Below are 26,472 nucleotides of genomic sequence, written 5' to 3'. Positions count from 1 at the left end.
TTGCTTTATCCCATTGTACACCCTATACAAGGTAAAAATGATATAACCCTGCAGATTTTCAGAGCAAATAGCTCATGTTGTATGTAACAAAAAAGTGTAATATGTATTGGTGGAAAGTTCATAGTTTTCTTAGAAAAAATATCTTTTTCCTTATTCGCTAACTATTTCGAGTAGAATCGTGATTTTTTTCCATATTGATAAAAAATCTAACAAAGAATCATTTACCCTTCCGACATATTTCAATAGTGTGGATGATTTTCGTGTAAATTTTATTTAAAAACCACAACTTCAAGCCACTGAACAATGCAAACAGATTGCAACATTGTAGTCAGAGAGGGAGGTGGGAGATAGTTCACCTAGGGAGACAGACCTGAGTTCGTTGACTTCTTACATCTGTATTACAAGAAGAAAGAGCAGTGTGGCGATGTCAGATTGCTGAAACTTTCAACTCAATTTTCTAATTAACTGTGCATTTAATCACAAAACGTAATATAGGTTTTCTATTAATTTAAGTATACCCTATCTTCTTTTTCAATCTGCAGGATCGAAACTAGTTTATAATGCACGAGTCTATATTTAGGAAATGAGTGAAGAGAGTTTCCTAATTTTGATGAATGCAGAAACTGTATAGCATTATAAAACATGTTTCATATGGTATTTTTTTGTATGACATCATTATAAAACAATTAATAAAGAAATAACATATTAAATTTGTAATGATGAGTAGTCTGAAAATCATGGTCTATAAAGAATGAGTTGGTATGACGACAAATATATTAAGGTAAGCGTTCACTACATCGTATCACACTCATCGGACGAATCACACGGATCGGAAAAAGACTATCTTTGCTGTAATTGTTACGTAACCGGGTTCACTACATCGTATCAGACGCATCGCCTCTCAGCTAATCCGTTCACGTTTCTCGGATGGGCAACTTTTCCTATGCCTGCGATCATGGCCTTCTTTAATAAACCAATTTTAATTGGTCAACTGTTACTATTATGTTGTGCCATGTTCAGTGTCGCGCCAAAATGGCAGACGGAAAACTTATTTCGCGTGTAGAAAATTGCGGAGAATTATATAATTTGAGGCGTTCCCATTATAGTAATCAAGTCGTTTCTTGCAAATCTATTATGTAACCAATATTTCTTTCGTTTCTTCCTCTTCAATTAAGACGCATGAAGCAATTACAAATTCTTATTCGCTAACAGACGTAATTAATAGACCTAACCTCAACTCCTATGTTTTCAATAATGTCAATATCGTACGACGTCATGTTTAAAAAACAGCTGATTGGGGAATCCGATGAGGTGGAGCCGTTACAGTGCGCACTTAAAATATCCGTTGCGTGCGATTCGTACGAGTGCGATACGATGTAGTGGACGCTTACCTTTATATTAAGTTTTATTTTTGTAATTTGTGAGTGCTTTTTTTTTCAAATGGGGTGTGCGGCTTATCCGAGGGCGCGAGGTATTAGAGAAAATACGGTATATATTAATTAATTCTGTTGAAGTTGTTAAGCGAGGTGAAAACATTTATGACAAAAATACTATTTTTAATAAAATATTGCAATATAAATAATAAAATACCTGAGCAAGCTGCCCAAATTTAGATTTCTGGTCCAACGGAATTGCTGCGCTGTCTTTAAACAGATCTCCAACAAACTTTCTCATGAACTCCACTGCTTCAGCTGTAATCTCATCGGACTGACTGTCGAAGCTTAAACTTGAGGCCCACGACTGGACTGAGCCCTCAGAACCTACACATTCATGAAACACAGAAAACAAAGTCGAGGATTATTAAAAATTATCAACATTATTATTGAAGAGTTATAAATCATAATTTCTTACGAATGTCCTCTAAAGTAATAATGATGATGATTACGATGTTAACAAGGTGAAAATAAGAGAACACAAAAATCTGAAAGATACACACGAAGTATGACTCGCACTTTAGGAATAAGATTCATAGGGGACAACTGTGCATGCATGCATAAATGCACGTCTACTTTCCTGTAATGCCTGAACCATTTGCATTTTGTAAAGACGGCATTTTAAAACTTTATGCAGCATTCGGCACTCACATGAACACAATGTCCCAAGAGAAGTAGAGTGACGTCAAGCAGAACTGAAAACCCATGACGACTTTTGGGACACAGTGTATTGTAGGCCTATATGATAAAGTGAGGGGAAGATGAAATGTGTTGGCGGAACGATGGCACTTGAGCCATACATGCGGTTGAGTATGTGATATGCCTTACCAGTCAGTGAGCATCATTTTCATTAGGGAGTCAAGCTGAAAATTCGTAAATGCCATCACTGGCCTTATATTGTAGCTACACTTTAGGTTTAAACATGTAAACAATAATCTACCAAATAAATTTACAAGTATTTTGAGCATTAATTGTTTTATGCAAAACATTGCTAAAATATTTAAAGAAGGTAAACCTGCGAATTCGAAATGAGGCAGCGGAAGAAGTGGAGAGCTTCAAATACTTCGGGTATACTACAAGCAGTAACTGCCAAGAAGTCAAAAGGAGGATAGTAATGGCAAAGGAAGCTTTTAATAGCAAAATAAAGGAACTAAGGAAGAGACTAGTGAAGTGCTTTGTGTGGTGTGTGACATTGTATGAGTTTATATTACTCGTAGATGTAGGCTATCAAGCCAGAACCTCAATCGGAGGTAAAAGAGCGGGAAAGAAAAGGAGTCTCATAAAATGATCAATTAAAAATACATAAGAAGATTATTAAAAATGCTGCATTAAGTTGAACATAAGCACAGCTCAGGTTTGAAAGCAGGTTTTCAAATACCGCATTTACTCGAATCTAATGTGCACTTTTTTCAGCTGAATTTAATCTCCAAAAATTGGGATGCACATTAAAATCGATGGCGCACTAGATTCGTATGCAAACTCGAAAATTCTGCTTGGGTTCTGCGTGTGTTTTGGCTCTTTTCGAGTTACTCCATTGCTCGTTCTTCAAAATTCCTCACTTGTAGAGATGGATAAAAAATAACACAACAGTTATTTTGGAACTGTTCCGGTCTCGGAACTGTTGCAAAAATGAACAGTAGGTCGGAACCTCCTGTTCCGAAATAACAGTGTTCCGACTCCGAGCTGCTCACTTGCCAACTGTTGCGGCCTCGCAGTACCGCGTGGCACAAGGTATGTTCCGACTCCCTCGGAACTGTTGCAAAAATGAACAGTAGGTCGGAACCTCCTGTTCCGAAACAACAGTGTTCCGACTCCGAGCTGCTCACTTGCCCAGCTGTTGCGGGCTCGCAGTACCGCGTTGCACAAGGTATGTTCCGACTCCGAGATAACAGTCGGAACGTCGGAGCTTGTTCCGATGAACCAACGACAGCTGCAGTTACACTGTACTTTAAACTCTCACGTGGTTGGAGGGGGGCGCATGGACATTGAAATCCTTGCGGTGGCGCGAACTTTAATATCAACATTTGTAAGACTGGCCAATCATCTGTAATGTTATAGTAAGTATTCAATAATCTGTAATATTGATTCCCGCTTTATGGTTTATTTCACCATTAGTTGACTAATTCTGTTTTATAAACATTCTACAAAGTCATAAAGTACGCATACTATTATTAATTAATTGATCAGCTGATTCTATACAAAGGTTAAAGTCGTAAATGGTAATGAGTGGTTTAGTTACAATGTCTGTATGTCGTTTGTTGAGGTTAAGTCTGACAAGCACAAGTTTTTGTGCTATCTTCTCTGTTATCAAAGAACGACAAAAATGTTGTAGCATTATTTGTTGGAAACTACCCATATAAGTACTGATTTGGAGAGCGAGGTTTAATGCGAAGTTTAAATTACACTTTGGTAAAGATGCGATTCCAACATTTTACTAACCCACTGCGGGGTTTCCAGGTTTCAGTACTGCCAATATATATCTTTTTTATTTATGAAATTGTAATATTTATTATTATTATTATTATTATTATTATTATTATTATTATTATTATTATAACTGTGCATTAAGAAAAGTAAAATTAAAAATTAATGATTTGTTTTTTTTTATTATGTAATAGAGAGAACAGAAATTACATACCATATGTTTTAAATGTTATGTTATTTTTTTTTACTTGGCTACCATGTCTTTATAACTTTATGTACGAAAACAAAGTGTTGTATTCTGTCCTTGTAGTCAACAGCTGTGTAATTACTAACATTAAGCTTTTGAGTTCTGTCCGCATGCACAGCAATTTTCCAAAATCGATTCGAATGTGCATTGCAGTGCCATCTATAGATAAGAATGTGTACTATGTCATGCCTGTGAGTGCTCCAGTGTGAGCTGCATGGTGTTATTTGTCTATGGTGAAGAGGGAGGGTACTGTACCGTTCGTTTGAACGACTCAACGACTCCGACTCATCACCACTGGTGACTGTTATTTCGGAACTGTTATTTGGAACATAGTATTTTTTCGGAACCGGAACAGTCGGAACTGTTCCGGGAAAAGAACAACTTCGCCCATCACTACTCACTTGAGTGCGTCCGTATTTTTGTAGGCATTGTTGTTAAAATATCGTTAAACACTCAGTAGGGGAAGTTATCCCCACCCACATGAAATGTGCATTCGACACAACACTAGCCTATCACGTAGAGTGTGTGGTGAGCTTGCAGGGGAAAAGTGGAAAGGGGTCGTGGGCGGAGCTTAGCGTTCGCCGTATTACGTTTTTACCTCCCAAAACTTCAAAGTGAGTTGTACTTGATCACGAGATGGAAGACAAAAAGCGAAGGGTGTCATATGAACCAAGCTTCAAACGAAAGGTTGCACTTTATGCTGAAAACCACGGAAACAGGCAGGCTGCAAGAGAATTCGTTACAGCAGAGAGCAACATTCGCTTATGGCGCCAACAGAGAATGACGATATTTGCGTCTGAAGCAACGAGGAAGAAGTTCCCCAGCCCACAACAAGAAATGATCCTGAAATAGAGGTTTTGAAATTCATATAAGAAAGGAGGAGAAAGGGCTCCCTTTTGACTAGTGACACAATTAGAAGTAAAGCTAATGAGGTGGTTATAGCCTGTGGTATATCAAGGCAAGTGTAGGTACAGTCTATACAAAACTAGAAAGCTATTGACAGTTCAGCGGCTTCAAGGCGTCACCATGGTAACTGCTCAAACCAGCCAACCAGATTCCACGGTCACAGATCGGCGTTGCCGACTGTTTCGTAGCGAGCACGTGGTAGCCAGCTGTTTTGTTCGGAAGTTTAATCTTCGTTAGTGTGTCACAGAAAGTATTGGTGTTTTGTCGTGCCTATTGTTTTCGTAGTTATTCCCGCGGCATGTGTATTTAAATTACAGTCTACGGTAAAAAAAATGCAAATTTCGCTACGAGATGCAGAATCTTTCAAGTCAGCGTTTCTTCTCTGGACACTATCGTAAATAACTTAGATTTTAAGTACAAAAAAGTCAATAGCCGCAAGATGTCATTGGAAAGAAATGACACTTTATTTGTTGTTTCTCATCATTTCTCATGGTTCTGTAAAACAAACTTTTACTTAAGTGTACCTCGGAAAGTTAAAATATTACCTGCGTGAATTTTTAAAATCACTGTCCATATTTTGAGTAACGTAACTTCATTTAGCGATATGATTGCGAAGGAATTCATTTATTATCCACCTTGTAGGATCGTCAGAAATAGGATCACTATCACCTTTCGTTCTAAGTCATCGGAATAAAATTAAATAGGCCTAATTAATTCCGCGTCATTATTACTGATGCTATATCTGAAAAGTCTGGGTGAAATGAACCATATGTTCGTCACATTATGACGCTCAGATTTGTGTAGGTCTGACACTTCTCCACCAGACATTATTAGCTGATGTAAGGTACTCTAGGGAGCTAGAAACTGTATCTTTCCTTTAGAACTCCAAATTTATAACATGAAATCTTGATTATGGTTTATACTACATATTGTTTGCACATTGTGCCATATTCACATTCACTGGCTTAATAATAATAATAATAATAATAATAATAATAATAATAATAATAATAATAATAATAATAATAATAATAATTAGTATGAGTTCGCGTCAGCTGCTCAGTTCCTACACGACAGGCAGGCAGGCGGTCGCACAACTTTACAACGTCGCTCAATTTTCGCGTGTGAGAGAGAACTGTCAATACCGTTCTAATTTTGTATACACTGTAGGTAGATAGATTGGTAAAGTAAAATTATATTTCGCAGCTGCGTATTACATTTGCCAGTAAACATTTTTTTCTTATTTCAAGTCTTTAAAAATTGAGGTGCGCCTTACATTCGAGTAAATACGGTATTCCTTTTCCATATTTAGTGCCTATCAATCCTCTGGCTACTCATCACATCTCTGTTGCATCATGTTCTTTACATGTCTTTCCTTTTACTATAATTTCCTTTCCTATACTTCCTTTTACTATTCTTTCCTATTCTACCCTTTCCTTCCCTGTACATTCCAATCCTTCCCTTTCTTTTTCTTCCCGATCATTTTTCTTTCTTTTTTTGTACATTCGTTTTCTTCCCTACAATTTTGTTTCTTTGTCTTTCCTATCTTTTTCTGCTATCCTGGTCTTTTCTTTTCTTTCCTGTCCTGTCATTTTAATTGATTCCCTTTTATTCAGCTCACAAGCCCTTCCACTTTCTTAGGATTCAAACAACTAAATTTTCTTAAATATCGATCATCAGTCCTATGTTCATAGGATTATTTTTGCTCAAAATTACCTATAGAACTGATTCCTAACTCTATAGGGGAAAGTAGCCTAAATCGTACCGGCGTCGAAATCGTACCACTATTAATATTGAGGAAAGTATTGCATGCAGGGACCATCTGGGGAATTTTTCATGAAATACAAATAGAAACTGACACTCATTCAGTTTCCCGCCTTTCACCGAAGACAACAGCTGTATTAAATCGTAATTAATATTAAGTTTTGGTTTCTCATGTAAGATTTTGTTACTCTTTCGTAAGCTTTTATTGAAACATTGAGTTAATTTAATGTACCGTATTGGTCCGAATATAAGCCGCACTTTTTATTCAAATTTCAAACTCGAAAAGTTGGGGTGCGGCTTATTTGCGCGGCCGATAAATTTAAACTTGAAATGTGGCGCATGTTGCTACCGGTAATTTTATCATTTTGAAATGGAGCAACAATGCCACGCGCTCGTGTTTGAAATTGTCAGCAGTAGTATGGTATATGACGCAACAATGTACCAGTCTTCATATTACAGTGATCGTACTCTTTTGTATGATAGGACAGATTAAAACAGTTTGTACGTAGCTACGGGTTCAGCCATGAGCGGAAACGTAGAAAGAAAAGCTTCAACAAGCTTGGGAATTCGGCGCAGTTATGACGCTAGTTTCAAACTTGCAGTTATTCGTCATGCTAGGAGTACGTCTAATAGAGAAGCCGGCAAAAAGTTTAGTGTGGATGAGTCTAATGTGCGCTGGATGGCAGTGAGGACGGCGTACTTTGAGCGGAGAGTGATGAACAAAGTGACAGTGATGAAACAAATACCGGTACCGGTAGTAGTGAAGTCAGCAGTGACATTGGAGAAGACGGTGATTAGTTGTACCGGTATTTTTGGTGATTTACCCACGTAATACCGTAATTGAAGAAAAAGTGTTTAAATAGTGTAAACAGTTTTGTAACTGGATAATGTGACAGGTAAATTTCACTGCACTCAATTTTCCTTTTTTTCTCATTCTGCACTCAATTTTTCTTTTTTTTTTTCTCCTTTCCCCCTAAAATTAAGGGTGCGGCTTATACTCGGGTGCGGCTTACACTCGGGCCAATACGGTATGTCTTTTATTACACCTAACATATAAGATTGTTTGCATTATTTAAACGGTAAAAATAGTCACTTTAACAGCTTTCTTTAGGTTATAATCTGAATGTTTTGCTAGGGGTGCTAGTTTCCTGAATCGTACCTTTAAAAGGTTGCTCATATCGTACCTCGTACCAGTACGATTTTGGCAACGTGAACAATTAACGTTACGTGCATAAAATTTTTAAATTTTAGAATAAATAATTCAGAACTGCCAAGTCTGAAGCATTGTGAGTGAGACACGGACCTGAGGCTGATCTCACGCTCACACGTACGCGAGCTGAAATCTCACGCATTTGTGGATTATAAAATTTTAAAACAAAGACAGTATCCGTGAACATGTATGGGAAAGTGCTGAAGTTTAAGATGAAGTGCAAGTAAGTCGGTACATTTACCGAATGGATGTAATTTGGGCATATTTATCTCAAATGAAACTAGCAAATGGAGAAATAAGGTACAAGAAGCTATCTAAGGTTGCAAAATTGGTTTTGATAATTCCACATTCTAATACTGACGAAGAACTTGTTTTTCTATGATAAGGAAAATAAAACAGCATTTAGACCTTCATTGAACATGGATTGTACGTTATCACCTGTCTTGACCATGAAAATGGCCATCTCTGATCTATGCCACATATTAGAACCACCAAAGGAAGTGGTGGCTAATGGTAAGAACGCAACGCATCAGTTCAATAAAATACATTGCAATAAAGAGTGAGATTTGTATCGTTTACAATTAAGTGCAACATTTGGAATATATTAACTTATTTTGTGCTGTGTTGGTTTCCACAAAAATGATGAATATTACATAAAAATAATTTGCATTATAAAAAATTGTGTTTTACTATTAATTAATTATGAAATAAATGGATATATGGAAGAAATTTGTTGTCTCACTCATTTTCCTTGAATTTCACTCTTTCTGACCAGTGATCTCACTCAGTTACCATGGAGACCCTTGACAGCTCTGGATAATGGGCAAATGAGAATACGTAAAATGGGAACCAAGTGATTTACTTAAGGCACTGGAGGAGTTTCGATCCGGAGCAGTGGGATTGAATAAATGTTGCCGTAAATACGAAATTCAAAAACAGACTTTCAAGCGACATTTGATGGGCAAGGTGAAGAGAGGTCTGGATCGTCCTGTAAATGGATCCGTCAACGGGAGGAATACAGCTTTTCCACGGGAAATAGAAGAGGAATTGGTTCAACATATTCTTTCTGAACTTGCTATAACAGACGTCGGGTAGCTTGCCTCTGTTATAGTTCTTATTTTGAAAATTATATGTATATTTTACAAATAGGTACGATTTAGGAAACCGGGCGCATAAATCGTACCGCTCACAGAGTTTTAAATAATGCCTTTTAAAAACATTTGATACTTATTTAAAAATTCTGAAAAAAATATATTTTGTGTCCCATGGTACTGTCCGAATGTCTAATAATATATTCAATTAAAATTCCTTCCCATTTCGAAATAAATAAAGAAAGACTGAAAAGTGGTACGATATAGGCAACCTTCCCCTATGTATGTCGCATAGTTACAAAGAGATTTAGGGCTAATGGAATATCTATGTGAACTCGAAACCTACTGATCACTTCTCTTACTCTGGAGTAGCCTATTGCATATTACTGGGGATTTCGATAATTTTAAAAGGAAAAAAAGCTAATCTAAATTTACGCATATCTGTAGTCTCTAAGGAAGCCATCTGTCTGCAAAGTAGAGAACTTTGTGGGGAGAGACAAGTTATCTCTAGGCGAGAAGCTAAACGATAATTTTGCCTAGGTCGGGATTGCTTTAGTGTGGTTTTGCGTCTTTTCGAAGAAAGTCATGCTTAGAATTCTTATAGCTCATTAAAAAAGACTACTGACTCAGTAGTACTGAGTTGACTTGGTAATAAAGCTCACTTTCTGAGATTAAAATTTAGAAATCAACACCATTACTAATAAATTTACAGGCATAAAATTTATGTAAACAGTTTATATTTCTGTTTACACAGTAAAATGAAGGCCGACAAGGAGTTACTTATTATTACGGATTGTCTACAGTTTGTACTCGCAGTTACGTTTTGGAATGTCACTTGTATTTTTCAGTACAGTAGTATTTTCGCTTGTGCAGGCTCTCAAAGAAGGTTTCGATCTGATGAGCAAAGCTTCCCTGTCAGTATTATTGTGCAGGTCATAAGTTACATTCAAATAACACTGTTGTCTTAATTTTTCCAACATGAATATTGTTGTCTGAGAGAAAATATGAGTAATAGTACTGTCCCATTTGCACGTTCCTACTTACCAGATCTCACCCAATATTTCTTCCCATCATGATCTGAGAAGTCAAGGCTTGTGCTGGGACCATATCCATCGCCATCACTTGCAGAGCCGCTACTGGGAGCCTCTGTTAACAAAGTCCATGCATTTGTCACTAGTGACAAATTAGTAAACGAAATGCGTCTGAAAATAATGTTGATCTCATAATATTAATGTAAATCAATATTAAAATCCACGCCTGACTATTACAACCAAAGACACAATTGAAATATACTGGGGAAATGGATATATTTGAATCATGCTGTATCTAGTAGAGATGAACAAAACTAACTGCCGCTCTCGCTCGCTGTGTTCGCTGCATTTGTCTTTCGAGTCTCGGCTCGTCATTCTCGCTGCGCTTCGAGTCTAGCTCGTCATTCTCGAAATAGCATTTGGTCGGCGTAGAAAGATTTCGTAACTTTGAATAACATACATCACTGAAATAAATAACATAAATGTTTAAATGAGACAAAAAGACAAAACAGAACAGTATCTCAAAATGTTCTGGTTCTATTATATAATATTACCTATGGTTATATAAAAATAAAAAAAAATTCTGAAATAAATTTGCATTTCTAAAAAACAAAACATGACGTTAATATCCTTATGCTCGACCATGCCAAAATGTAGTAATTATACACCTGGTAGCAGCCCTTTAATGGACCTCATTAAAGTACACCTATTCATTAAAGTTCAGGTGTTCCACCAATCAGAAAATACCATTGTACCAATATGAAAGCGCAAGTATCAATTATTCTCGGATATGCAATCAAAAGACAACTAGTTCTGTTACTATAATAATTAGCGTTAACTGTAAATAATATTCAAATAAATTCAATTTGTCATCTCGTTTTTCAATGTCTAATTCAATTTCAGTCCCGGGCCGTGGCGTCGCGGTCTAAGGCATCCTGCCTAGGACTCGCGTTACGGAATGCGCGCTGGTTCGAGTCCTCATGGGGGAAGAAATTCTCATGAAATTTCGGCCAGTGTATGGGACCGGTGCCCACCCAGCATCGTGATGCACTTGGGGAGCTACGATAGGTAGCGAAATCCGGTTGCGAATACCAGCTATAACGGCTGGGGGATCATCGTGCTAACCACACGATACCTCCATTCTGGTTGGATGATCGTCCACTTCTGCTTCGGCATGTGGGCGTGAGGCCAGCAGCCGGCTGGTTGGTCTAGGCTCTTTGCGGGTTGTAGCGCCACGGATTATTATTACTATTATTATTATCAATTCAATTTCAAGGTTATATCAAGATTAATGTTTATTTTACTCTCTGGATTATATCAAGGTCAATGTCGACATTTGTTTCTCGGAAAAAAATCAATACTTTCGCGTCTGCGCACATCTCACAATTTACGAGGTATTGCACAAGGTCAGATAAGAATAACATGAATACTTATGAATAATTTCAAGTTAGAAATATGGTCGAGCATAAAAAGTCGTATGAAACTCGACTATAATGGTAATTAAGACGCTCGTATGAAAATTATGAAACTCACTTGCGCTCGTTTCATAAACATACTCGCGTCTTAATTACTACCATTATAGACTCGTTGCATAATGTACTATTTTACTAGAGATTGCACACTTGATCTTAAACATATGAAAAGAAAATTCCTAGCCTTTTAATAAGGGCCTAGTAATTAAATAAAGATTGGGGAACGAATTATTATACACTGAAAGGTAGAGATGATGTTTCAAATAGGCTACTTGATTGTTTATACATATATAACAGTTGCCAAATTAGATAAAAGTTCAGGCAAGTATAAACAACTGCTGACTTCGGGAGATGATCAATATCGAGTCTCGGAAGACTCACATCCAGTCTTTACGTCAAGGACGCGATGTAATAAAACATTGCCGTGCGGGTTTTCGGCTTTGCAGGCGCTGTTAGTCTAGTTTTCTCGATCGTTGTTCATTTCTAGTATCTAGAATTCTAGAGAATACTGTAAAGCATATCATAGCTGAGCTTTCAAAATCCGCTATGTGTTTTAAAAAAATTTACAGGAGGAAGGAAAAAGCGTTGTCAACATTACTTTCGGTAGGCCTAGGCTATATCTAATTTCATTATTTATCTTGTAGTGATTGAAATTATACCGAAAGTTGCTTTGAAAATCAAGGGAATTAAAAAGGACAATGCTTTTCTCTTTCTCCTGCAAAGTGATAGCCAAACGGAGACAAAAAATCGCTGGCGGTTCTTCTGTTTCGTTTTAAGCACAACCATGGCAGAAAATACAGCTTCACAAAGATATGTGGTGGAAAAACAAAGAAAGAAATCTGATTGATATGTCATGTATGTTTCGATTGAGAAAGTCTGAATCTGCGCTTTTCGACACAGTCATGAACATTATTCTCCTAAAAATATTTCCGCTATAAAATATTTATTCGTGAAAAAAGCTTAGAAAAGTAAAATGACAAATTCCAGGAGAATATCTCGCGACCCGGTATAATTGATGCCAGGACCTGGCGGTTGAGAAACACTGCTGTAATGGCTGCGTGAAAGGTTCCTAATATTATAACACTTATAAATGGCTTTTAAGGAACCCACAGGTTCATTGCCGCCCTCACATAAGCCCGCCATCGGTCCTTATCCTGTGCAAGATTAATCCACTCTCTATCATCATATCCCACCTCCCTCAAATCCATTTTAGTATCATCCCGTCTACGTCTCGGCCTCCCCAAAGGTCTTTCTCCCTCTGGTCTCCCAACTAACACTCTATATGCATTTCTGGATTCGCCTATACGTGCTACATGCCCTGCCCATCTCAAACGTCTGGTTTTTATGTTCCTAATTATGTCAGGTAAAGAATACAATGCGTACAGTTCTGCGTTGTGTAACTTTCTCCATTCTCCTGTAACTTTATTCCTCTTAACCCCAAATATTTTCCTAAGAACCTTGTTCTCAAACACCCTTAATCTCTGTTCCTCTCTCAAAGTGAGAGTCTACGCTTCACAACCATACAGACCAACCGGTAATATAACTGTTTTATAAATTCTAACTTTCACATATTTTGACAGCAGACTAGATGACAAAATCTTCTCAACCGAATAATAACAGGCATTTCTCATATTTATTCTGCTTTTAATTTCCTCCCGAATGTCATTTAGCCTATATTTGTTACTGTTGCTCCAAGATATTTAAATTTTTCCACCTCTTCGAAGGATAAACTCCAATTTTTATATTTCCATTTCGTATAATATTCTGTCACGAGACATAATCATATATGTCTTTTCGGGATTTACTTCCAAATCTATCTCTTTACTTGTATCAAGTAAAATTTCCGTGTTTTCCCTAATCGTTTGTGGATTTTCTCCTAACATATTCACGTCATCCGCATAGACAAGAAGCTGATGTAACCCGTTCAATTCCAAACCCTGTCTGTTATCCTGAACTTTCCTAATGGCATATTCTAGAGCAAAGTTAAAAAGTAAAGGTGATAGTGCATCTCCTTACTTTAGCCCGAAGTGAATTGGAAAAGCATCAGATAGAAACTGGCCTATACGGACTCTGCTGTAAGTTTCACTGAGACACATTTTAATTAATCGAACTAGTTTCTTGGGAATACCAAATTCAATAAGAATATTGTACAAAACGTTTCTCTTAACCGAGTCACATGTCTTTTTGAAATCTATGAATAACTGATGTACTGTACTTTTATACTCCCATTTTTTTTCTCCAATTATCTGTCGAATATAAAAAATCTGATCAGTAGTTGATCTATTACGCCTAAAACCGCGCTGAATATCTCCCATAATTTCATCTACTTACGGAGTTAATCTTCTCAAAAGAATATTGGACAAAATTTTGTACGACGTCAACAAATATGATATTCCTCGAAAGTTACCACAGTTAGTTTTGTCCCCCTTCTTAAAAATAGGTACGGACTCCTTCCATTGTTCCTAATATTATAAATATATTAAATGTATTTACGTTATGACGACATACCTGATTTATATCTGAGCTTGTCATAGGGGTCAGGACCGGTTGCTCTCAATTCAATGGGTTGGTTGAACTTGCTTGATATATCGTTATTACTTTCACTCGACGCATGTGAATGGCCTTCACTGTGTTGTGTGTCGTCATCTGTTTTCAGTCCATTTTCACCATTTCTTGAGTCAAATATATTTTCTTTTGAGTGGGCTTTTTCTTGTTTATGTCTCGCAATTGTTGTGTAGTCTTCGAACGAGAGTCCTGAGCCGAAGTGTGGGAAGCGTAATTTCCTAGTAAAAACTTCTGTGGCTGCTTGATTGTTTCCCACCAGATTCTCCACTTCAACATTGCTTGTTTGTTCTGTACTCTCTTCTGATACAGAGTCTGTGCTGAGACTGAGGGCAGATTCTAGTTTCGATGAAAGACCAGTTATGAGATCATTGCTTCCTTCTATCACTGACAGAAGTCTTGATTTTAAGAGACCTTGTGTCTTCCCCATGATATGTCGAAAGTGGCCGTCATTCCCATCTTTAGGAGTTGAATTCAAGAAGTCCACCATTGCCAAAGCAAGCAAGCTGTAAAGACAAACTGAAATTAGAAACTTACATATACATGTGAAACAAATTTCACTTTCTAATACCCGTTATACAGGGTGCTAAAAAGTATTCAATATTTTAGGAGGTGCTAGTATCCATCAAAACAAGAAAATAATGTCTAATAAACATGGGTTCTACAACACATACTTTCTGAGATCTGAACACCTGTCCATAGGAGGTGCTCAATGTGATATCCATTCATGGCAATGCATTTCTCTGCCCTTCGGCGTAAGGAAACACGCACTCTTTGAAACTGACCTTGTTCTTGTGTGTGCTGACATGCTTTGAAAACGCGATCCTGTAGTGCAGTAATGTCAAAGCAAGCGCATTTTTCTGACCTTGACGTCGTGCGCGGGCATCAAGCGCTAAGTATGGAAAGAGGAAGGGTTGTGTATATGAATAAGCAGCCTGTTGGATTACGAAAACAGTGGTGCACAAACTTCAAACGGAACGTGAAATTTTATGTCGTTATTTTTATATGGCTTCTTTCTGTTTGATATTATCTATACTCTCTGTAAAACAAAAGTACTAACACTAATTTCTTAATATTGCAGTTGTGTTTTGAACGTTAATAACATAATAAAGAGTTAAGAACAAATATTCACATAAATTCCATAGTAGTACAACTATACTGTACTAAATGGATGAAATACACCAATCATAAAGAAAGCGATATCCCAAAATAAGAGATTGAGTATGACATGATAGTTGGAATTGATATTGATGGTACTTTTAGCCTTATAAACGTAATCAATAAACTAATCAAAACAATATTACAGTACAAAGCAAAGTTACCTAGGTACTGTATATGTTTTAAGTGTAAATAATATTCCATAACAAAACTTTTATCGAATTATGCTTTCAAGGTGATATTGGTTAGCAACTTCCTAACATCAGAATATTAAATTATTTTCTCGAAATGTGTTGAAGCTATAGAGCTGACATTTTTACAACACATGGGCACATATCTTTTGCTTATGATGTAATAGTAGTTGCTTTGTTAATTCATTTCCTTACAAACAATTTCGATGCGAATATTTTAAAAATTTTCAATACACTATCTTCAGTAATACGTATTTACGGTATATTAGATTTACGAAAACATTCTTTAAGGCTACTAAATAAATAGGCCTATATCTGAAAATTTCACTTTTCTATAAAAGAAGTTGAGAAAATATTTCTTTTGAATAAAAAATCAAACTTGTGAAAAATGAGCATTAAAATTAAAACTTACATTCTTATAATGCACTTACACTTCTGAGACAAATCTAAAAATTAACACGGATACAGTTTTAATAAGTTCTCTTCCCTTTATCTATAGAATCAGTGCTGGCCATCCCTGAATATAGCTCGATCAAGCGGCATATACTACCTCTTTCGTCTGTCTCTTTCCTTACAGCTGTAAAACGCTCAGACTCTCCTGAGCTCTAAAGCGCGCGCTTGCTCCTATGGGCATCAATTGACATGACTGGTGTAGTGACTGCACATTGTTGATTGGAGTGGCATAGACTAATTCCTTCATGTGTCCCCATAACCAAAATTCAAGTGGATTTAGGTTTGGGAAATGAGCAGGCCAAGGTGTGGGCTCCCGACCAGTACAGTGGTAGTACGTTAATAAGAATGTCCTGATAACGAGCCCCAGTTAATCTCTTTGGTAGCACGTATGGCCCTATTAATCTATCACCAAGAACGTCTGCCCATACGTTGATTGAGAAAAGGTGCTGATGCCTTGTTTCTTCAACTGCATGAGGATTTTAATCAGCCCACACATGCTGATTACGAAAATTCACAACGCCATCTCTGCTCAATCCCCGCTCATATCCGTAACCAGACTCTTGTTTTCAGTATTCCTTGCGACGTATCAGTATTTCATGTCAGGGGTGTCAACTACGGTATGATTATCTGTTAGTCTGTTGTAATGTAGGGCAGAGAAATGCATTGCCGTCACATTGAGCACCTCCCATGAACAGATGTTCAGATCTCAGAAAATATGTGTTGTAGGACCCATGTTTATTAGACATTTTTTCTTGTTTTGATGCATACTAGCACCTCCTAAAACATTGGATACTTTTTTCTTAACATCCTATATATGTGTAATATATAAGAGCTATTCCATCTCAAATCGACCGAAATATAGAGAAAATTGACCTTACAATTTCTAAATACAATGAAACTTTTTTTGTACGCAGAGAACTGTGATACAATGCTTTGTGCAAAGTTTGAGGTATCAGAACTTCATAGTGTTTAAATTAAAAATATTTAAATTTATCGTATTTTCATAAAATTTGCAACTTTAAACTGTTGTAGCTCCGAAACCCTTTCACCCAATGATCAAAATCATTGTTTATTTTGATGCTGAGAAACTAAAGTTTATAGTGACATATAAACAGATTTTCTTACTTTTTATGGAAATGGAGAGATTTAGATTTTTCCTCATTTAGACGCCTTTGCCAAGGAAAAAATGTTTTAAAAATATATAGTTAGATTCTGCATTGAAAGTACAAATAAACACATATTTTTTACTGATGGCACGTTGATAAGAAAGTATTGAAAATATCAAATAAAGAAAATAAATAGTACGCGCGTGAACTGACCAGCTGACTGAGGCGGGAGCTAGCCGAGGTAAGCAAGGCCAGGAGACATAAACACGTGATGTGTCGTCTAGCAGTATGACTGTGCTAGCTTTATCACAGGTTTTCATAAATACAGGAGTACAATGACGCCCAACGCTCGCTTATCTTCAGCTCTCGTCCAGTGCGTGCGGTACTGCGCCGTTCAAGTCTAGGCGTGTGAAAATAATTTATTTAATACCCTCGAAACTTATTGCCGGACCACTAATCAAACAATGCCGAATCCCTCTTAATATTGCAAGGTTTTTTCTCAATTTTTTTTACATTTTTACAAATTAGCAAAAGGCCTGAAAGTAAGTAAAATCAGATTATCTGGCTCTCTGTATACAATAAAAATAAGGATTACTTCTTAACATAACCTACCAAATGTCAGCTTCAAAATAAGCTCTCGTTCAATGTTCTACAGTAAATGGTTCCAGAGTTCTGAGCGCTGAAAGAGGCTTGTTTTTATAAAATACGCTAAATTTGTCGCTCAATAATACGAAAACCGTTTGACTTTCGATAGTATATTTTTGAAAATGCACTCTCCTCAGCACCTTGTATAAATAGGGAAAAAAATTAGAGTATTAAAAAAATGAGAGGTTTTTTACTGATCGAATTAATATGGAATAGCCCATATAATACACAAGTTACGTTTTCCCTCAACTAAACAGGATTATACTATTTTTTTTAAATAAGTAAACATTTGACCGAACGCTTAGCCTCATCGAACTCTCTTCTCTCTCTGGTTAAGCAGTTCACATGGCTGCTAATGAAGCAAAGGCACACGCCTACCAATTTGCATGGGTTTGCATCTCGCCCAGCATCAAGAAATTAACAGCCACTCCAGTAACCCTAGTTATCGGGTAACATCTTAGCACAGCGTACTGAACCATGTGGATACGTCATAACATAACACTGAAGCGTTAATCACGATTGAACAGTTCAAGAAACATTCCAACAACGTAAAATCCCGAACTAGTTCTGAGAACGTATTTAGCTAATGCATGCGTCGAAAAACGTTCAGTATTAATTCATAACGCGTTCTGAATGGCTTGCTGGAATAAACCTACCTAATAACTACGACTATATAATAGCTCAAGGCTGGGAAAATGAGCAACAAGGTCATATAAAACTTTGTGTTTCAATTCTCAGAGATTCACAGGACGCTTCCTACAAACGAATGTAGGTCATGTATTCTTTGCTGTTCATATTTTGTTGCGCGCCTGATAAAATTCATATCGTTTATGAAAAAAGAGTGATAAGTCTGTCATGCAACAACGAATAGCAGTCTCATTCATAATGTTTACAGCTGACAAGATAGCGATATTAGAACTAAACTGGTTTAGTTAACAACCAATAGGCCTACGCTATAATACTAAAAAATTTTGCCAACCTATGTCTACAAACAATTTTTCTCTCTTAAAATTTTATGATTCTATTTTGCAGGAGAAGAACTGGGAATTTGTTTTATTTTCGTAGTATTATTTCTAGGGTTTTTATACGTCCAGAAAAGGACATTGGTCTTATGTGGTCATTGTCCGTACAGAGACGAATACATATTATATGCACATTTATTTCTATCCTAAGTATATTTTTTTCTATCTTATCTTGGTTACTATATCAACATGACCTATAATAATTATACTACTAATAATAAGTTAATATTAATCCACCAATCTCAACATCATCTCTTTTTTTTCACTCAGTTATTACTAAACGACATTTCATACAAGTTGAGAGGATGCGAAAGCATTTCTTTCCCCTTCTACTTGCCCTGAGTTCGTCAGTAACAGGGCGGTAGCTGTTATCTCTTATACCTGCACCCCCCAAGTTGTACACACAAGAAAATATAATATTAAATAAAGTACATAAGTGGATATAAAATACAGTGACACAGATGTTTGACAATTACATGACTGAGTATATTTTAGTGTCGTTCTTACAATATTTCAACTAATAATTATAGTAAGGAATGTTAGTTTGTATTATAAAGTCAGGGGGAGTGTCACAGTGCAGATTGTCCCAATGTATATGCTGTAGAGTAGCAACTATCAGTGGAGGAAACATTTATCTTCTGCTCTCAGTAGCTTTTTAATGTGCCAGTTGATATAAACAGCAATAAAATAAAATATAAACGCTTAGTATAGACTTTCTAAATATAGTTTATCAGTAAACATTTTTAATAATATAATTTTTCACTATGTTAAAAGTCAATTAGTCGAACGTTAGTAAGATGGATACTAGCATCTTCCCCTTCACTGATGCTTGAGAGTGTAAGTAGAGGGGAAGGCCTATCAACCAAACTGAAATGGGTATTAGTATTATTATTACTAGACTTCGTTGAATTGCCACACGCAGCATGCAATCAGGTTGCCGATGTACGGTAGTATAGAGGAGGTGAGCGACCGCCCGGTCTCGTAGCATAAGCAGTTCATGTTAAGAGTTGTGACCGGTCCAAATAGATAGAGCAGCTACAGCTAATGTATACCTATGTAAGCACTTGTTTTTGCATTACTGTGGTTGGAATAGTCAAAGCTTAACATTTGTTCAGTGCAGACAAGAATTCAATCAAACATACTACAATGAGAGTGTTGCTGTTCCAAATAATTGCCCCTGGAATACCCTTACCCCCGCAGCCATTCTTGACCCGTTGGGGAACGTGGTTGGATACTGTTAATTATTATGCAGAACATTACGGCAAAATAATGGAGGTAATTGATGCATTGGATAGTACAGACAGTTCCGCTGTTGCAGCTGTAAAATCATTGCGTTCTGAACAGCTATTGGAAGATATTCTGTTCATTGATTCTAATTTTAAAATCGTGTCCAAAAGCATCACCCTGTTAGAATCGTCTAAACTACAACTCTCAGAAGCTCTTAATATAGTGTATAAAGTATCACAAACCGCTATCCAAAATAACAATTAACTAATTTCAGAAAAATGAAATATAAGTTGAGAAACGTTATTGCTAAAAATTCTGCCTATTCACAACTTCGTATTATAAATGATGTACCATCAGATCACGACAAGACGTCTGAAGTTGGTGTACTAAAAAGTAGTGACTTTCCGTTCTTCAAATATGTACGTATTACATCGTGTGTTGTTGAACATACAATTTCCCAATATAAAAACTGTTTGAGTGACCATCGGAGGAGGTTCATTTTGGAGTCGCTCAAAATGTACGTAACTCTTCACTGCAATGCACATATTCAAGAATGATGCGAGTATAATTACATTAAATTTTAAGAGTTAATATATGTCACTATAAAATAATTGTGTATTTACATGTTTAGAAGTTTCCTACTTCAATGATCATTCATTATATTTCTTGAATGCAGGATGCAGTTTTTATTGTAACCGTAGTATACTGTTCAGTGCTTACATTAGAGGCATACTCCATCCGTTGCACGCCCCTTTCTCATACAGTCTACACCGCGTGCGTAGTAAACCTTACGATTCTCGTGGCAATTCCACGAAGTCTAATTATTACTAATTTTATTATCATCTTTATATGACCTTTTTTCTTAAGTATTTTGTCTACTCTTCTTGAGAATGTGATCTTAGTGCAAGAATTTAAAATTTTATTTTAGGAACAGTGGAGATTTCTATTTTTGTGAATTACCGGTATGAATAATCTGTGTAGGCCTAATCAGAATCTTAAATTTTAATTAAGAAAAAATAACTATGTTTGGTGAACAATGTAAAATTGTATGTCATTTTCAAGTCTTTCTATCAAAACGGAACTGTTCCCGAACACGAGCTTTGCTCTTTCGGGGTACTTTCACGTAGCGTTTTTTTATGTATATATTATTAAATAAATCTAAATCTAAATGTAATAAAACCGCCACAGTGGCTCAGTGCTAGCGCGCTCAGTTTATAAACTAGGACCCGGGTTCAAGCACTGGTCGATCCAGCCTGAATTTTTAACTTGTGCTGGACAAGACCGTGGTCCGGGCAACACAGGGGTTTTCTCCGAATACTCCGGTTTAATTTTGACATCCCAACAATTTTCCATCTTCATACTTGAAGGGTTCAGAGCCATAGTGGGCCAAGCGCCATTTATTAAAAACGGAGAAAGCAAGGATTAAAGTTAAGTGAATACCATAGTTTAATGAAGATTGACGTATCATTTAGTTTGAATGTGTATACTTTATATTACTTGCTATATATTTCCATTGAATTATGGTAATAACTTCATTTTAACCCTTGTTTTCTACGATTTTAGTAAATGGCGCTTGGCCCACTATGGTTCTGAACCCTTCAATTAATTACCCACAGTCTGTGATACACTCTGGTTAGTCTCCGACAAACTAAATGGTCCTTGCTTCACGACACTGTAGCAACATCTATGAGCCACTCTTGTAAAGACTAGGCGAATAACGGCAAGTTAAGCGCCCTGCTATTACACGAGAAAAACATTTGTGTACTCATGTTAGGCCAGCGCTTCTCAAACTATGGTCCGCGGACCATCTGTGGTCCTCGAAGTCTGCCCTTGTGGTCCTTCAAAAAAGACAGAAGAAAAAATAAAATTCAGACGAATTGCGTATCACACTATAGCTGAAAATCTCGGAGTCTGAAAATGACACATGGCAATCGCCTTTCACTTTTTCTCCCAATATTGACATTTAATGAAATTTATTACCCTACCTGTTTACCGATTTCCCACTCTACTCTTAACAACAAAAGAGGGATTTAAAGCGCTATGAACGTGGTGTTTCTCGCCATCTTTTCCCTGCACATATGGCGCATGTAACCGAGCCAGGGACCACCCGAATTCATAACAGAGGACCGAACCTTTTCATGTATTTATGACTTAATAGTTTTGCCGAAACCCAGTCTTCACATTGAAATGGTCACGTACTGTACGTAGTACACCAATAATACAACTCTGAGATCACAATTTGAAATTTATTTTCCAAGTTAATATGACGAATTTTCATGGGTTCATGATCCCTTTCATTGCGATATTGAAAATAACAAACTTTCATTGAGTGAAAGAAATCAGTTAATTGAACTCTGGAATGACACCAGACTTAAAATGAAATTCGAAGCGGAAGATATGGTTAATTTCTGGACTTCATCACAAATGAAAAGAGAATACAGTGAACTGTACAATGTTGCTTTAGAGATTATAATTCAGTTTGCTTCTACGCATCTGTAAGAGAAAAGATTTTCATCACTAACTCTAATAAAAACAAAGTACCGAAATCGACTTATGTATGTGACGATCTACGACTTAAACTTACCAGCATACATCCAAGTATAGAACAACTGTGCAAGACTCGGCAGGCTCATCCATCTCATTAATGCGAGTACCAATATTTATTAATTTTTTTAGTTAATTAGTTAAAGATTATCCAAATTCTAATACCTTGAATTATTAAAAAAAGAAATGAATTTTCTTCTATTAACATTAACTTAATTAGTTAACACTAATATAAAATTAATTTAATTACTTTTACTTAATTAATTCTATTTTAAAATATAAGTATACTGGTATTAAAATATGCTACAAAAGTTATAAATTTGCTTTCGAAGGGAACAAGAGTAAGGTGGTCCGCGGAACTGTTCTTACTTAAAAAAGTGGTCCCCACTTCGAAAAAGTTTGAGAAACGCTGTGTTAGGCAATTATTTTCACACATTAGACCTGAAGTTTCGCCGCGCGGGCAGTAAAAATCGGTAGTCCGCCTTTAATATTTTTCTCATTATTTTAACAAAATGGCTAACATTTTAGTGGAGAAGATTTTGGAGAGAAGATTGCCGTCGTGTGGTTGACTTGAAAACGCCGATTTTCTATATTATTATTATTATTATTATTATTATTATTATTATTATTATTATTATTATCATCATTATCATCATTATCATCATTATCATCATTATCATTATTATTATTATTATTATTATTATTATTATTATTATTATTATTTGCACGAATGTAAGCTGAATAAAGAAAGAGGACTCGGATACGAACCACACTTTTAGGGCTACAATCAGGAAACTTACAACATTAACCAAGTGTCTTGGTAGAGAAGCAAGGTAAAGTAAACAAGATAACCCTAATACGAGGGCGCCAAAATAGAAAGAATCAGTAAATATGGAGACTAGTTTCACTGTAATCCTGGGAATTACGCGGTTAAATTTTATAAAAACATTCTAGGTATTGTATGGATATGGCACAGAATTAACTGTAACAACAGGTTATGAGAAGCGGAAAATTAATGCGATAAGACGTGATAAGATAAGCGTGCGAAAAATTTTACACGTTTTAATTTGTAGTAATTATAACCTTCAAGTCCGATGTGAACACCCTTAAATCCACCTATACAACGCTAGTGGCTAAAAGTAACAGAACTATAAAAAATGAATCCATTTGAAACCTCCATCGAACACTATTCATTCCGACACTTACCCTTATACAGATCTCAACACCTATGAAATATTAACAAAGTTCTTCTTTACTTCACTTTTAATAGGCTATTTAACGACGCTGTGTCAACTATTACGTTATTTGAAAGGTTCAGAACCATAGTGGGCCATGCGCCATTTACTAAACCCTTAGAAAACAAGGGTTAAAATGAAGTTATTACCACAATTCAATGGAAACACATAGCAAGTAATATAAAGTACCTATACACATTCAAACTAAATGATATGTCAATCTTCATTAAACTACGGTATTCACTTAACTTTAACCCTTGCTTTCTCCGTTTTTAATAAATGGCGTTTGGCCCATTATGGCTCTGAACCCTTCATTTAGCATCGATGAAATTAGTGATAGCGAGATGATGCTGAGGATTCGCTATAGATAACCAAACATTCGTCGAACGGAAAGAAAAAACCATCCAGGTAATCAATTTGAGCAGGAATCGAACTCACGCCCGAATATAACTACGAACAAGAGCCAAACGCCTCTGCTAACTGAGCTACGCCGGTGACCTTTTTCAACTTCAATTTAATCTAGCATAGCCCTACATTAATTTACAATTATATTTATTAAATTGCATTTTTACACTTCAAAATTAAACAAATGCAAGATATTTCCTCACAATTTTTTTTTTCTTTTTCCTTCCGACAGAAGTAGGAGATAATCTTTAAGACACAACTGTGACTTATTATCTTGTACTGAGAAACATGCATTTATATTAAAAAAAAACAATCCTTCATAACTCAGTTTTTATTTTCGATTTTGAAGTAAATTTATGAATGATTATTTGAAATGTTTTGTGTTTTAACAGAGTTATTAAACTATTATTTGTGATTTAATTATAATAATGATATTAATAATAATAATAATAATAATAATAATAATAATAATAATAATAATAATCTTTATCAACATCAGTATAGCATGTTCATATTTTGAGTAGGATATCCTCTAAGGCTGTATTTGGAATTTTTCCATGCGACACTAAACGAATATAGTAGGACTCATAATGATATGGCGTTAACACGACACCTGGCCTCCACATCGTATTGAGAACTAAGAAATACTCATGCAGTAGGTATTTCTTGCAATCGTCAAATCTGTAAAGCCCTTGTGTTTACTAATACTTACTTACTGGCTTTTAAGGAACCCGGTTCATTGCCACCCTCACATAAGCCCGCCATCGGTCCCTATCCTGAGCAAGATTAATCCATTCTCTATCATCATCTCCCACCTCCCTCAAATCCATTTTAATATTATCCTCCCATCTACGTCTCGGTCTCCCTAAAGGTCTTTTTCCCTCCGGCCTCCCAACTAACACTCTATATTCATTTCTGGATTCGCCCATACGTGCTACATGCCTTGCCCATCTCAAACGTCTGGATTTAACGTTCCTAATTATGTCAGGTGAAGAATACAATGCGTGCAGTTCTGTGTTGTGTAACTTTCTCCATTCTCCTGTAACTTCATCCCTCTTAGCCCCAAATATTTTCCTAAGCACCTTATTCTCAAACACCCTTAACCTATGTTCCTCTCTCAAAGTGAGAGTCCAAGTTTCACAACCATAAAGAACAACCGGTAATATAACTGTTTTATAAATTCTAACTTTCAGATTTTTTGACAGCAGACTGGATGATAAAAGCTTCTCAATCGAATAAGTAATAATAATAATAATAATAATAATAATAATAATAATAATAATAATAGTAATAATAATAATAATAATACTACAGCTCTCTATAGTAAGAAAATAACGACAACTTAACTAGTTTAATTTGAATACATCGAAATATTCGAAATGGCATGCAATGAAACGTGCATTATACAGTAAATAATAAGATAAAAGTATAATATATGGAATAAATAAAGTAAAAATATAACATACTTTCCAAAGTTTCTTATAGTCACGAACCACTCGCTTGTCACAAGTACCGGCACACTGACATCAGCTGATTCAAACGAAAACAACACAAGATCAATATCCGTATAAATCGCTGGTAGCTAACGAAGTAATTCACCGGTGATTAGCACATGATACACACACTTAAGAATGACACTTTTGTGAACCTCATTTACAGGGAATTAAGTGCAAGAGGCCAGCTAGCTAGCCACCCACGAGCCAGTTTCGTATCGATGTACTACGACCTAGCTTCCCCAAGCGACTCACTCGATACTGTCCCTGTCTGACAACTGGGCTAACGTGCCGGAGCAAGCGTGCTTTCCTGAACAGCGACCTGACTCTGAAATTCGATTGGGCGCTATATGCGACGTCACGGTTACCACGACAACAGCATTGCGGCATCGGAAAACCTAACATACATTGTATAAGCAAGACGTTCCCGGATAAGTCCCTGTTCTTAATGGTCCAGGGGAGCGTATTCACACAACCCATAAAACTAATAGCAATAGAGTACTATTTACGGAAGGAAAACGTGCCAAAAGCGAAATTTTTATGTTAGTTCGCAGTATATAAATGAAAGCAATCTGATTAGGTCTGTCGATTTTCTAGACCATAAAATCTCATGACACAAACTCCGAAAGACGGAGATGAAGTAAAGAACGGTAAAATTATTAGAAAAAGTTACATACCCAGTCTCCGCACGTATTATTGATTTATTTATTGCCCAATCTGATTTTCGTTTATATGATGGTACTAAAATACAACACATCTTCTAGCATTAAAATATATCCTACTACTACTACTACTACTACTACTACTACTACTACTACTAACCACCAATGATTACGACCACGATCACCACTAC

At 36.2% G+C, this 26,472-nt stretch overlaps 1 protein-coding gene across 1 annotated transcript in view; it reads right to left on the bottom strand.

Moving 5' to 3' along the window:
- LOC138710878 (uncharacterized protein KIAA0513) overlaps positions 1 to 25,730 on the bottom strand; it is a 35,101-nt gene extending 9,371 nt beyond the window's left edge. Inside the window, exons 1-4 of the mRNA XM_069842062.1 lie at positions 25,593 to 25,730; positions 14,087 to 14,646; positions 10,120 to 10,221; positions 1,591 to 1,760 (exon numbers count right to left, since the gene is read on the bottom strand). Coding sequence (XP_069698163.1) covers positions 1,591 to 1,760; positions 10,120 to 10,221; positions 14,087 to 14,630 — 816 coding nt within the window. The 5' untranslated portion in view covers positions 14,631 to 14,646; positions 25,593 to 25,730. The remainder of the gene's footprint in view (positions 1 to 1,590; positions 1,761 to 10,119; positions 10,222 to 14,086; positions 14,647 to 25,592) is intronic.
- Positions 25,731 to 26,472: the final 742 nt, after the last annotated feature.

The sequence above is a fragment of the Periplaneta americana genome, chromosome 12, assembly GCF_040183065.1.
Source record: "Periplaneta americana isolate PAMFEO1 chromosome 12, P.americana_PAMFEO1_priV1, whole genome shotgun sequence".
Classification (NCBI taxonomy): Eukaryota; Metazoa; Arthropoda; class Insecta; order Blattodea; family Blattidae; genus Periplaneta; species Periplaneta americana.
Note: the sequence above shows the minus strand (reverse complement) of the source record. Positions and strands in the feature narration are given on the sequence as shown.